General features: G+C 37.7%; 1 protein-coding gene across 3 annotated transcripts in view; it reads left to right on the top strand.

Annotated features, from left to right (window-relative positions):
* LOC101901654 (transmembrane protein 132B) overlaps positions 1-12,363 on the top strand; it is a 261,310-nt gene that overhangs the window by 167,035 nt on the left and 81,912 nt on the right. For all 3 annotated transcript variants that reach the window (XM_059122968.1, XM_059122967.1, XM_059122969.1), the window contains exons 12-14: positions 2,498-2,923; positions 3,065-3,200; positions 4,699-4,804. In XM_059122968.1, the coding sequence (XP_058978951.1) occupies positions 2,498-2,923; positions 3,065-3,200; positions 4,699-4,804 (668 nt within the window). The remainder of the gene's footprint in view (positions 1-2,497; positions 2,924-3,064; positions 3,201-4,698; positions 4,805-12,363) is intronic.

Genomic DNA, 12,363 nt, shown 5'->3' with positions numbered 1-12,363 from the left:
CCTAAGAATCCTAGAATCAGTGATTTGACAGTGGAAGTCAACCGGTTGGTACAGGAGCATAAGAGGAAAGAGTAGCTAGACCATCTGAATTGCTGCAACATTGGAACCGATATGAGTAAGCTGTGGGTAATGGTTAAGTCGCTCTCGAACCCTGGAAAAAAAGGATGATAGGACCTCAGTCACTTTTAACGACGTAACGGTGATTGATCCGAAGAGGTGCGCGGAATATTTTAACCGACAATTTGTCGAGCACCTCGAGAGCGATAGGGCGAAGCGAAGAGTACTACGTCGTATCAGATCTCTTCCCGCCGAGGAGGAACCACCACAGTTTACGATGGGTGATGTTGCAAATGTCATCCGTAACGCTAAGTCATCCAATGCGTTGGGCACGGACGGGATCTCAATGGTAATGTTGAAGCAGCTGGATACGCCGGGAGTCGAGTACTTAACGAAAGTTCTCAATTTGTCGCTAGCCACCCACATAGTGCCCGAAACCTGGAAAATGAGCCGGGTGGTCCCGCTACTGAATCCAGGCAAGGATGCCAGTAAAGGCGAATCGTACAGGCCGATTTCGCTTTTGTCGCCAGTAGCAAAGACTCTTGAGGCAGTGTGACAGAACAGTGTTGGTAGCCCTTGACCTATCAAAGGCATTTCATACGGTCAAATCATGCCACACTGTTTGAGGACGTAAAGAGAACTACCCTCCGGCCAAGTTTGAAACGTTGGATAATCAACTATATGTGTGGACGCCAGTCGTACGTGGAATTCCGGAACAAGAAGTCCAAAGCCCGTAGAGTGAAACAGGGAGTTCCCCAAGGTGGGGTGATATCTCCGGAACTGTTTAAACTCTACCTTTCCGGAATTCCTCGCCCTCCAGATGGCATTGAGATCGTAACGTATGCGGATGATTGTACGATCATGGCGTCGGGTCCAGTGGTCGATGACATATGCGAAAGGTTGAACCCCTATATTGCGGAGCTTGCCGCATGCTTCCACGCGAGGAATATGAAAATATCCGCCACGAAATCAACGGCCACACTCTTTACCACATGGTCTGCGGAGATGTGAACACAGCTGAATGTTCAGGTCGAGGGGAATCTAATACCGACCACGAACTACCCCAAGATTCTTGGGGTCACGTTCGACAGTATGTTCAAGTCGTCTGCGCAAGCCACAGCTATCTGCGTCAAGATGAAAAGTAGGAACAAGGTCCTCAAGGCGCTAGCCGGCAACTCTTGGGTGCGGACAAAGAAACCTTGTTGACCTCTTATAACGCGATAGGTCGGTCTGTGGTCAGCTATGCGGCTCCAGTGTGGTCTGCGAATACTAGTGCTACGCAGTGGAAGCATATCCAGACCTGCCAGAACGCTGCCTGAGAACTGCGACAGGGTGCCTCCTCATGACACCAGTGGACCATCTACATGAGGCAAAAGTCCTTCCTGTACGTCAGCATAATAATATGCTTTCGTTGCAGTACCTGCTTGGGTGTTAGCGTGAGAGTCATCCCAACCATCATATGGTGGATAAGTCTCCCCCACCCAGGCGTGTCAGGAAGGACATACATGATCTAGAGAGGGAGGTCCAGCACTACAAGAGAGAACCTCTAGATCAAGAAGCCTATCAGGCAGGTCTGAGTGGCATTCACACCGATCAAGAAGCCTCTAGATCAAGAAGCCTATCAGGAAGGTCTGAGTGGCATTCACACCGATGCAGTCGCGGATGCTATTAGCAGTTATAAAGTGAATGCCGTCCTCGGAGTCCATCCCCCATCCATTGCAGCTGAAGAACGTCAGCTGCCTAGACAAACCAGGGTAGTTTTGGCGCAATTACGTTCAGGATGGTGTAGTCGTCTCAATTCGTATTGGGCACGAATTGATGAAGATGTGCGTGACGCCTGCCCGGCGTGCGATACAGGCCCGCACAATACGCTACACCTTTTTAATTGCTCAGCCAAACCTACCCAACTCACTCCAGAAGATCTCTGGCTACAGCCCGTCAAAGTAGCCGAATTGCTAAACCTGGAGTTGAAACCAGATTAGCAGAACGCAAACACATACATGTACAACTGCTACAAACAACAACAACAACGACAAAATTGGAGCCAATGCAAATCTACGCCGTCGACGTCGACAAATAGTATAAGGATAAGTGTCTCATAAATTGTAGACAAAAGTGATGACACAAAACCCCAGCTTTTTTACAGGGTATTCAAATTTAATTTAATAATTTTATTTATCTATTTCCTTAATTTAAGAAAATTATCAGTAAGTTAGCGACTAATAGAATATAATAACAAAGACTTGTGGAAAGAAATAGTCCCCCTAATTATTACATAGTTTTTAATTAACATGTTTGCATTTCAGGTTAACGATTTGTTTATTGGGTACGAGCGAAAATTTTTAATTGGACTATAGATTTTCGTATTTTGTCTGGCCTTTTTATGACGGATTTAAATTGAATAATAACTAAGTATCCTTTTAATACATATTTTTTACAGGCATACCTTTACGTGATTCCAGTCATCACCATGAACCTACCGTTCAAGCTAGACAGCACCATGGAAACAGCCTATCTACTGATAAAACACATTTTGGCTACAAGAAGATTCCTAAGAGAAACATGTCTTCAATTGAAGTTGGAATGTACGTTTTGTTGACTGCCTTCTGCTTTGCAATTGTAGTCTTTGTTATATCGTGCGTTGTGTATGCTTCAAAATTTAAAGCTATTCACGTTGAAAGTACTATAGACTCGGAAGATATTTCAAAAGGATCATTGTCTGTGCCAGACATAAATAAAGAGTCAAAGTTTTTTACTGAAACAACAACAAATGCTCATGATTGGGTTTGGTTGGGGCGATCCACAATGGATAGATCGTCAATTCTGAGTTTCAATTCACAAGGGCAAAACTTTATAAATCCACGCGGTAAGTCCTTTTTATTAAATATTATGACATAAAAGTTTTGTTTGTACAACATTTTAGAAAATGGTACAAATATTTTATTAAACCTTCCTGTTTTCATATACGACTCTTTTATTCGTATAATTATCACATGTTCTTTTACAGACTCTCGAATACGTATAACAACAAATCCTATTGTTAACTGTGCATCTAACAACACAACTGAGAGTAAAGCAACATCATTCATGAACCCAAATCCAACTACTAATGTTGAAATAATTGGCCAAAACAACAAGCTTGTGTAAGTATTTTTATTTCGTCTATATATGTATACTTCCTGATGCTAACAATTATTCCCCATGCGGATTGATTCCCCAATGTGAAAAAATGTTGAAGTTTTCTTTTTTGAAGTCTAACATTAATAGAAAATTTAGAGGGGAAATCAGTGGTCCTATAGCATTTTGAGATTAAATGAAACCTTTGCAATTAAAAAAAACTTTTTGCAGCGGAAATGAAAACTTTTGCAATGGAAATGAAACTTTTGCAGCGGAAATGAAACCTTTTGCATTTGAAATGAAACCTTTTGCAACCGAAATGAAACTTTTTGCAAATCAAATGAAACTTTTAGATTTACGGAAGGAAAAATTACAAAACATTTTTAATTTTAGTAGGTTTAAAATTGAATCAACTAATTACAACTAATGTAAAGTTAAAGATAATTTTTTATTGATTATTAATATATATTTTTATTCTTATATTTATATAAGGTTTAATATAAAATATATCCATATTATTAAATTCCAAATGTTTAATGCTAAAAAGAGAAATTGAAACAAATTTTGGCTTTTATAGGCATGGGCAGGACTGAAATGCGAAATTAAGCTTTACTATAATGTTTTATAGTTATAGTATACTATTTATCTTACCTAATAAAGGATTCGCGTTTCGCAGCTTTATTGATTATGGATATAGAGCAGTCTTGATATGTGGGCTATTGAATGGTTCGCTTCATAGCGTCCGCAATGTAATGCCTTATTGAAACATCCCGGTATTATTTTCAATACCAAACATCCTAAACACAATACAATGTTTTGCCATGTTTTAAATCTCTACTTCAAATTTCATATCAATATCACGATTTCAATAGATGGGCATCATTAAATCAACTTTGATCATGATTGTGTATACTTTATGGATTCTACGACGAATATTTAGAGATGTTACAAACTGAATGACAAATTAATTATACCACCTTTCCATGGTGGAGGTTATAAAAAGGTAGACACGAATGAAAGTCTTTTGGAGAAAAGACCTTGAAAAAACATATTTTAATTAATCTAATATTATAAAAACATAGATATTAATAATCAATAAAAATTCCTCTTTAACTTTACATTAGTTATAATTAGTTGATTTAATTTTAAACCTACTAAAAATAAAAATATTTTGTAATTTTTCCTTCTATAAATCTAAAAGTTTCATTTGATTTGCAAAAAGTTTCATTTCGGTTGCAAAAGGTTTCATTTCAAATGCAAAAGGTTTCATTTCAACTGCAAAGCGTTCATTTTCACTGCAAAAGGTTTCATTTCCGCCGCAAAAAGTTTCATTTCAATTGCAAAAGGTTTTATTTAATCTGAAAATACTATATTTCGAAATAGATTTATTAAATAATGGTATATTTGCCGTATCGTATAATTAATGAAATAATCATAAAACTGAAAATTAAAAAAATCATTGTATTCTTTCACTAAAGCAATATTTTGTATCGTTTAAATTTTATTCATTTGTGTATTTCGTAGTGCTAATGTGGAGATTAAACCAAGCGAATATCGGCCACCTGTACCACCCCACAGAAATATTTCCATAAAACACGTACTGAACCAAAACTCTTCAACTGCTGGCAATGTAAGTTTTATATTCCTATTGTTATTTTTTTATAATATCGATTTGGGTTTTAATATACCTTATTTTTACTCAAAGAATTTCATATATTAAAAAAATTAATTAATTTTTGGGTTATTAACCTAAAATTATAGTCCATTTCTTGCTGCATATTGTATCAAAATAGCATGAAAATAGGTTGGGGCAGTAGCAAAACTGCTGGGGCCGTATTATTCATTCAATCATATTATATCTTCTCCTGATATTTTGTGTATATGTCACAAAATTCTATGCAAGTTATGGGATATAAAAATGCTTTAATTGGAAAATTAGGGTTTTTGTGCTATGAGACTCTTTGGGTATATTTACGATCATTAATCATAAGTATTTCATATCTTACACCACACTAGAGTAATGATTGTCGACTTTGTACTTTTTTACAGTACTGAAAAACAGAATATATCCATACTTTGAATTGGGCGATTGACGAAAGTCCGCTCGTCTCGTGTTTTAAGATTGTACGTGGTCCGAAATTATATTACAAAAAATCTGTCAAAATAGCCAGCAAAATAATTGCATTGGAGAAAAAAATTCTTGTGATGATTGTATTAATGATTTTTACACAAAGTTGAAGGCTGCTCTGCTGTAAATTCTTGTCACATAATTACTGTTGACTTTTAATCAATATAGTCTCCATTAAATTTGGTATGAGTTAAAAAAGTTTGATAAAATTTTTTTCCCAATATAATGTTATCTCCGACAGTCATCACCAGGAATTTAACAATATAAACAAATAATAATTATTTAATAAATCTGCCTATGCTGGACCGATTTATATTTTTTCGGTTTTTTATAATTACAGCGGAAAGGTTTTATAAAGAATATTTGAAGAAAAGACTCCAAAAAGACTGGAGTGGAAAATTGAAAAATCTTGGTGGAAAACTCGAAAATTTCCGAAAAAATCGATATTTTGCATGTTATTAAATGATTTGAATTTGATCGATGTATATTGGTAAATAACCAAACGTTGATTTCATGAAATGTATCAATAATCATGCCAAAATCCACATTAGAAAACAACTAATTTAAATAAGCACTCATTTTACTGACTGGATGACCCATCGTATAGTTTAATGATGTATAGAATTTTCCAATTAATGAAACCTTTTGCAGCTTAAATGAAACCTTTTGCAACGGAAATTAAATCTTTTGCATTGACTATTAATATCTACGTTCGCGAACAGTATTGGCTTGTTTGTTCGGGATACCATAATATTTTGTTGTTGCAAAATGGTCAGGCCTAATCCCTTTATTGTTGTTTTTATAAAAACAACGTTTGTTTATTTGTGGAGAACGATGGTAATGTTTTTTGATTTTTTAATTATTGTAATATGGTCTTTATTGATTTTCCATTTTGACTTATTTCTAATGTACATTTGTAGTGTTTTTATATTTTATTTCTGGATTCGAATATTAATACCAATTTATTTGACTTGATTTCTTGAGAACTGAAATTGAAGGAGGCGGGTTACATGGAAGTGTAGTACCGAATTATGTGATGGCGAATAGTAATAAATAATATCGAAATAATATAACGCAGTCACACCAAAGTGAAAAGATAATTACTTTTTCAAAATCGCCAAAAAATCACGAAAAAAGAGATCTCATTGCAAAAATTCTTAAATCGGGAAAAATGTAAACAATTTTTTTCAATGTAGTCGAATTTTAAAATAATAGTACATTCTATTGACAAACATCGCAAGGACCTTTAAACTTCTGCTATAAAATATCATCGAATAAGGTAAAGATTTTTTCCATTTTCAATTGTTTTTTTTTTTTTAATGATTTTTCAGTTTGGCTTATCATAATGAGTTCAATCGATTTTTTGTTCAATAATAAACGCTTATTACTAAAGAACGGCTTGATGGATTTTGACAATTCAAAAAATTTTGGGATCGTATCCTGGCAAGAAATCGCGGTAAGATATGTCAATAAAAATGTGAATGAAAAAAAATCTTTTTGGTGTGATTCTTTTCCAATTTCACGTTTTGGTATAACCATCATATGATTTAAGCTTGGATAGGGTCTTGAAAATTTTTTTTCATTTTTAGACCTTTATTTGGGGGTAGAAAACCTCTTCTCATGAAATTGTCAATTTTCGGAGTAGAGTCCATCTTGGTTTTGACCACGTTCATAAATTGATTTGGCTAAGAAAATGCATTTAGGCTACTCTGGGGTAGAGAATCATCTTACAGATAATTGTCCTTATAGACATTTATTTGAGTATAGTTCCTACATTAGTGTACCTCCAAGTCCACTTTCCCAAACAATGTGTTGTCAGAAAAGAATATTTTGTATTCTATTGAATTTGTAACCCCCAAAAGAATATTGGTTGGGAATGTAGATTTGGGATGTACGTCTATATGACATAAACTCCGAAATGTCAAACGCTTTCAGTTGGAAACATTGTACCCCTAATTATGAGGTAGACAAAACTAAATACCACACAGTACGGTATTCTAAACGTTGTAAATACAAATCTCAAATTGCAGCTCATTTCAATGGAAAATGTTGCTAAGCTCTTTACAATAACAAAAATTGAGCTAAGTTTCCACATGGGGCTATTATAGAAGTTCTATATCATATAGAGTTTTAACACTCAATTGAAGCCTATGGCTGAAAAATAAGATCAGCCTATTCAAAATATCTAAAACCGACGGTGGGTGATTATCTATTATAATTTTTTCCATGAATTACTACGGAGTTATTTTGCTTATAATAAAAATTGTGCCGCTTACATAATAAAAATATGCCTTAAAGACTAAAAGTACGGGCCGGCAAAGCGGGCCGGTCCAGCCAGTATTGAATAAACTGAATTAGTAGTATTTTAGAGAGCCAGTCATACACATAAAATTTAAATATGATCGAACGCGATGTTATCGCTGGAAGCTCAGAAAATTAGGAACCTGAGCAAGATGCTTCAACGAGCCCGTCAAATACTGTTGCGGTAGAAATACTAGAATCTCTTCAAACTAGAAATTCAGAATCACGAAACAGAATCGGTCATTATATTATAAAAATAAATGCAGCAAAAACGTTGATTAAAATATATAAACAAAATAATGGTGTAATCCACTAAAAAGTGGAGCGAATAGAACTAAGATAATAATACCTCAAATCCTAAGTTACATAGTTTTCTATGTGGAAAATCAACCTGGCATTACTCTAAAATTAATAAAAACAAATCTCTTGGGAGAAAAATACAAATATTTCTCAGAGCATTATAAAAAATGGTTCAGGGGAATTAACAATTACTTTGAAGTTTGCTTCCATAAAAATGTAACGGATGTTCGAGTTCAGGACATTAGAGTTAAGGCAAAAATATGCCCGGGACTTTAAAAATTGGATACCTCAACAAAGGGAAAAATTATTTTCATTGAAGAATGCGAGTTTAATCTTCACTTAAGAAGTCAACCACGCTCCAGGAAAGGGAGAAGGGCAAACATTGTGTTGCCTACAGCAAAGACCGAAATGTAACACTTATTGCGACAGTAAATAGAGGAGTAGTAGTGAATTACTCGATAACATTAAACTCAAATGTAAATGCAAAAAAAGTGAAAAAAAAGTTCAAATTGTTTATTCAGGGGCTTTTGGAAAAGTCTTTAATAGAATCCAATAGATTCAGCCTAAATTCTTATCAATCTAGTCACAAATGCTAAATCCCATAGAAAATGCATTTTCATAAATAAAAGGTTGCGCAAGAGCTGAACTCAGGGACCTTTCAACGTTCCCTAATTACCGTATGTATATGGTCTTAAAAATCCCACAAGCTGCGAATCTGGGCCCTCTTTATTAGGTAGGATGAACTATTATTTATTCACTATAAAACATTATAAAGCTATATTCCGTATTTCAGACCAGCCCATTTAATTTACAAAAATTAGGACCAAAATTTATTTTATACTAGCTGGCCCGGTCCGCGTTGCCGGCCCGTAGTTTTTGTCTATTATGCATATTTGTCAAAGCAATCACATATGACTGATCTAAGTGTTCACGTACTGGTATATAGGTGTTCACGTATTCTATTAAAAGTGTTTTAAAATTCCTGTAAATATGGGTATATTTAAGCCGTGGGCTTCATTATTTAAACCGTGGACTTCAAATGTGTGGATGTGCTATACAAATCCATTAAAAAGTATATATCAATCTTATGGAAGGGATCAAATTAATTTTTAGTATGGTAAAAATCGTAGCAAAATTTTCCAGTCAAATGAGCAGTAATGTGGAATTTACTGTATTTTGTACACCTCATAATTGAGGGCTGAATGATTTAAGAATAGCCAAAGTTAATTACTTTTTTAAACCCATTAGCACTTCAGATTATGCATTAGAGTTCTCATAAGTCCCCCTAACCATGTCGGTCTGTTTGTCCGCCAAAAGGTGGACTTGAGGGGGTAATATTACATGTAGAAAATTCTAAAATTTGTAGATATGTTAAAATTTTTGTGTAAGATTTCCACCCCAAATATACATTTTTAGCCAAATCCTTTGAAATATGGTAAAATCAGGAGATACCTATATATGGGCACTCCTCCGAAATATCGACCTACATTGAAAACTTTCTTCTACCCTTATAATCCAATATGACAAAATAGAGGATAAATAAAAAATATAGCTGTTTTACACCTATTGCCGTAAGATGGTAATTTATTTTATTTGCCATTTAAATTGTAAGTTGGAGACCCCATAAAGTCCATACTTTTCATCATAGTATAATTCAATGACGATTCAACAAATATTCGGTCCCGTGCTACTTTCTTATATTTGTAATTTGTTCATGTTTTGGGGGTTACAAATTTAATAGAATACTACATTTTCTTTTCTGACTACACATTAGATGTGAAAGTGGAATTGGGGATACTCCAATGTTGGGACTTTACTTAAATAAATCAAATTTTATGCGAAGAGGTTCTCTACCCCCTTAGAAACAAAGATGCTAATAAGGACCAAAAAAATGAAGAAAGTGACCAAGACCCCAAAAATAGCTTAAATCATATGATGGTTACATAAATATAAAATCAGGTTGTACTCTTATCCGTGAGTTATGATCGAGGATGCCCCCACCCGAATAAGAGGAGAGTGTCACAGTTCGCCGGACTTAACCATAGTGTCACCCGGTCTGATAAATGACGTTACCTGACAACCCGTCATTTCTCTTGGCTCAGACCATCTCCCGATAATCGTCTCCATAAGCAGGTCGCCCGATTTCATAACCTCTGAACGCCGCATTTTCCTTAACCATGGGAAAGCTCACTGGCCAGAGTTCAGAGAATTCACCAACCGCCGCTTCAGAGAACTGCCCAACCCTTCTGATGTTCGGGTAGCAGAAAGAATTTTCCGAAACATCATCAAAGCTGCAGCCGCTCGCTATATACCTGTTGGTCGAATACCCGAGATAAGACCAAACTTCCCAGCAGAGGCAGCGGGATTAGCAAACGAGCGTGATGATCTCCGTCGTACCAACCCTACTGATCCTAGAATCAGTGATTTGACAGTGGAAGTCAACCGGTTGGTACAGGAGCATAAGAGGAAAGAGTGGCTAGACCATCTGAAGTGCTGCAACATTGGTACCGATATGAGTAAGCTGTGCGTAACGGTTAAGTCGCTCTCGAACCCTGGAAAAAAGGATGATAGGACCTCAGGTGATTGATCCGAAGAGGTGCGCGAAATATTTTAACCGACAATTTGTCGAGCACCCCGAGAGCGATAGGGCGAAGCGAAGAGTACTACGTCGTATCATATCTCTTCCCGCCGAGGAGGAACCACCACAGTTTACGATGGGTGATGTTGCAAATGTCATCCGTAACGCTAAGTCATCCAAAGCGTTGGGCCCGGACGGAATCTCAATGGTAATGTTGAAGCAGCTGGATACGCCGGGAGTCGAGTACTTAACGAAAGTTCTCAATTTTTCGCTAGCCACCCACATAGTGCCCGAAACCTGGAAAATGGGCCGGGTGGTCCGCTACTGAATCCAGGCAAGGATGCCAGTAAAAGCGAATCGTACAGGCCGATTTCGCTTTCGTCGCCAGTAGCAAAGACTCTTGAGGCATTACTCCTCCCCAGCATCAGTACAGTTGCCAACCACCAGCACGGATTCCGTCCACAACATAGTACCACAACAGCATTACACGCCATTTCCACACATATTAGTAGAGGACTGAACGAGAACAGGCCGTGTGACAGAACAGTGTTGGTAGCACCTGACCTATCAAAGGCATTTGATACGGTCAAATCATGCCACACTGTTTGAGGACGTGCAGAGAACTACCTCCGGCCAAGTTTGAAACGTTGGATAATCAACTATATGTGTGGACGCCAGTCGTACGTGGAATTCCGGAACAAGAAGTCCAAAGCCCGTAGAGTGAAACAGGGAGTTCCCCAAGGTGGGGTGATATCCCCGGAACTGTTTAACCTCTACCTTTCCGGAATTCCTCGCCCTCCAGACGGCATTGAGATCGTAACGTATGCGGATGATTGTACGATCATGGCGTCGGGTCCAGTGGTCGATGACATATGCGAAAGGATGAACCCCTATATTGCGGAGCTTGCCGCATACTTCCACGCGAGGAATATGAAAATATCCGCCATGAAATCAACGGTCACACTCTTTACCACATGGTCTGCGGAGATGAGAATACAGCTGAATGTTCAGGTCGAGGGGAATCTAATACCGACCACGAACTACACCAAGATTCTTGGGGTCACGTTCGACAGCATGTTCAAGTCATCCGCGCAAGCGACAGCTATCTGCGACAAGATGAAAAGTAGGAACAAGGTCCTCAAGGCGCTAGCCGGCAACTCTTGGGTGCGGAAAAAGAAACCTTTTTGACCTCTTATAACGCGATAGGTCGGTCTGTGCTCAGCTATGCGGCTCCAGTGTGGTAGCATATCCAGACCTGCCAAAACGCCTGCTTGGGTGTTACCGTGAGAGTCATATGGTGGATAAATCTCCCCACCCAGGCGTGTCAGGAAGGACATACATGATCTAGAGAGGGAGGTCCAGCGCTACAAGAGAGAACCCCTAGATCAAGAAGCCTATCAGGCAGGTCTGAGTGACATTCACACCGATGCAGTCGCGGATGCTATTAGCAGTTATAAAGTGAATGCCGCCCTCGGAGTCCACCCCCCCATCCATTGCAGTCCACCCCCCATCAGCTGCCTAGACAAACCAGGGTAGCTTTGGCGCAATTACGTTCAGGATGGTGTAGTCGTCTCATTTCGTATTGGGCACGAATTAATGAAGATGTGCGTGACGCCTGCCCGGCGTGCGATACAGGCCCGCACAATACGCTACACCTTTTTAATTGCTCAGCCAAACCCACCCAACTCACTCCAGAAGGTCTCTGGCTACAGCCCGTTAAAGTAGCCGAATTTCTAAACCTGGAGCTGGAACCAGATTAGCAGAACGCAAACACATACATGTACTACTGCTACAACAACAACAACAAGAGTCCCATTCGCTCTACTATTTTCCACCCTTTATATTTGGTATTTTACTGATTGTACTCCCAAAGAATTTTGCA

The sequence above is a fragment of the Musca domestica genome, unplaced genomic scaffold (genome assembly GCF_030504385.1).
Source record: "Musca domestica strain aabys unplaced genomic scaffold, Musca_domestica.polishedcontigs.V.1.1 22, whole genome shotgun sequence".
Taxonomy (NCBI): domain Eukaryota; kingdom Metazoa; phylum Arthropoda; class Insecta; order Diptera; family Muscidae; genus Musca; species Musca domestica.
Note: the sequence above shows the minus strand (reverse complement) of the source record. Positions and strands in the feature narration are given on the sequence as shown.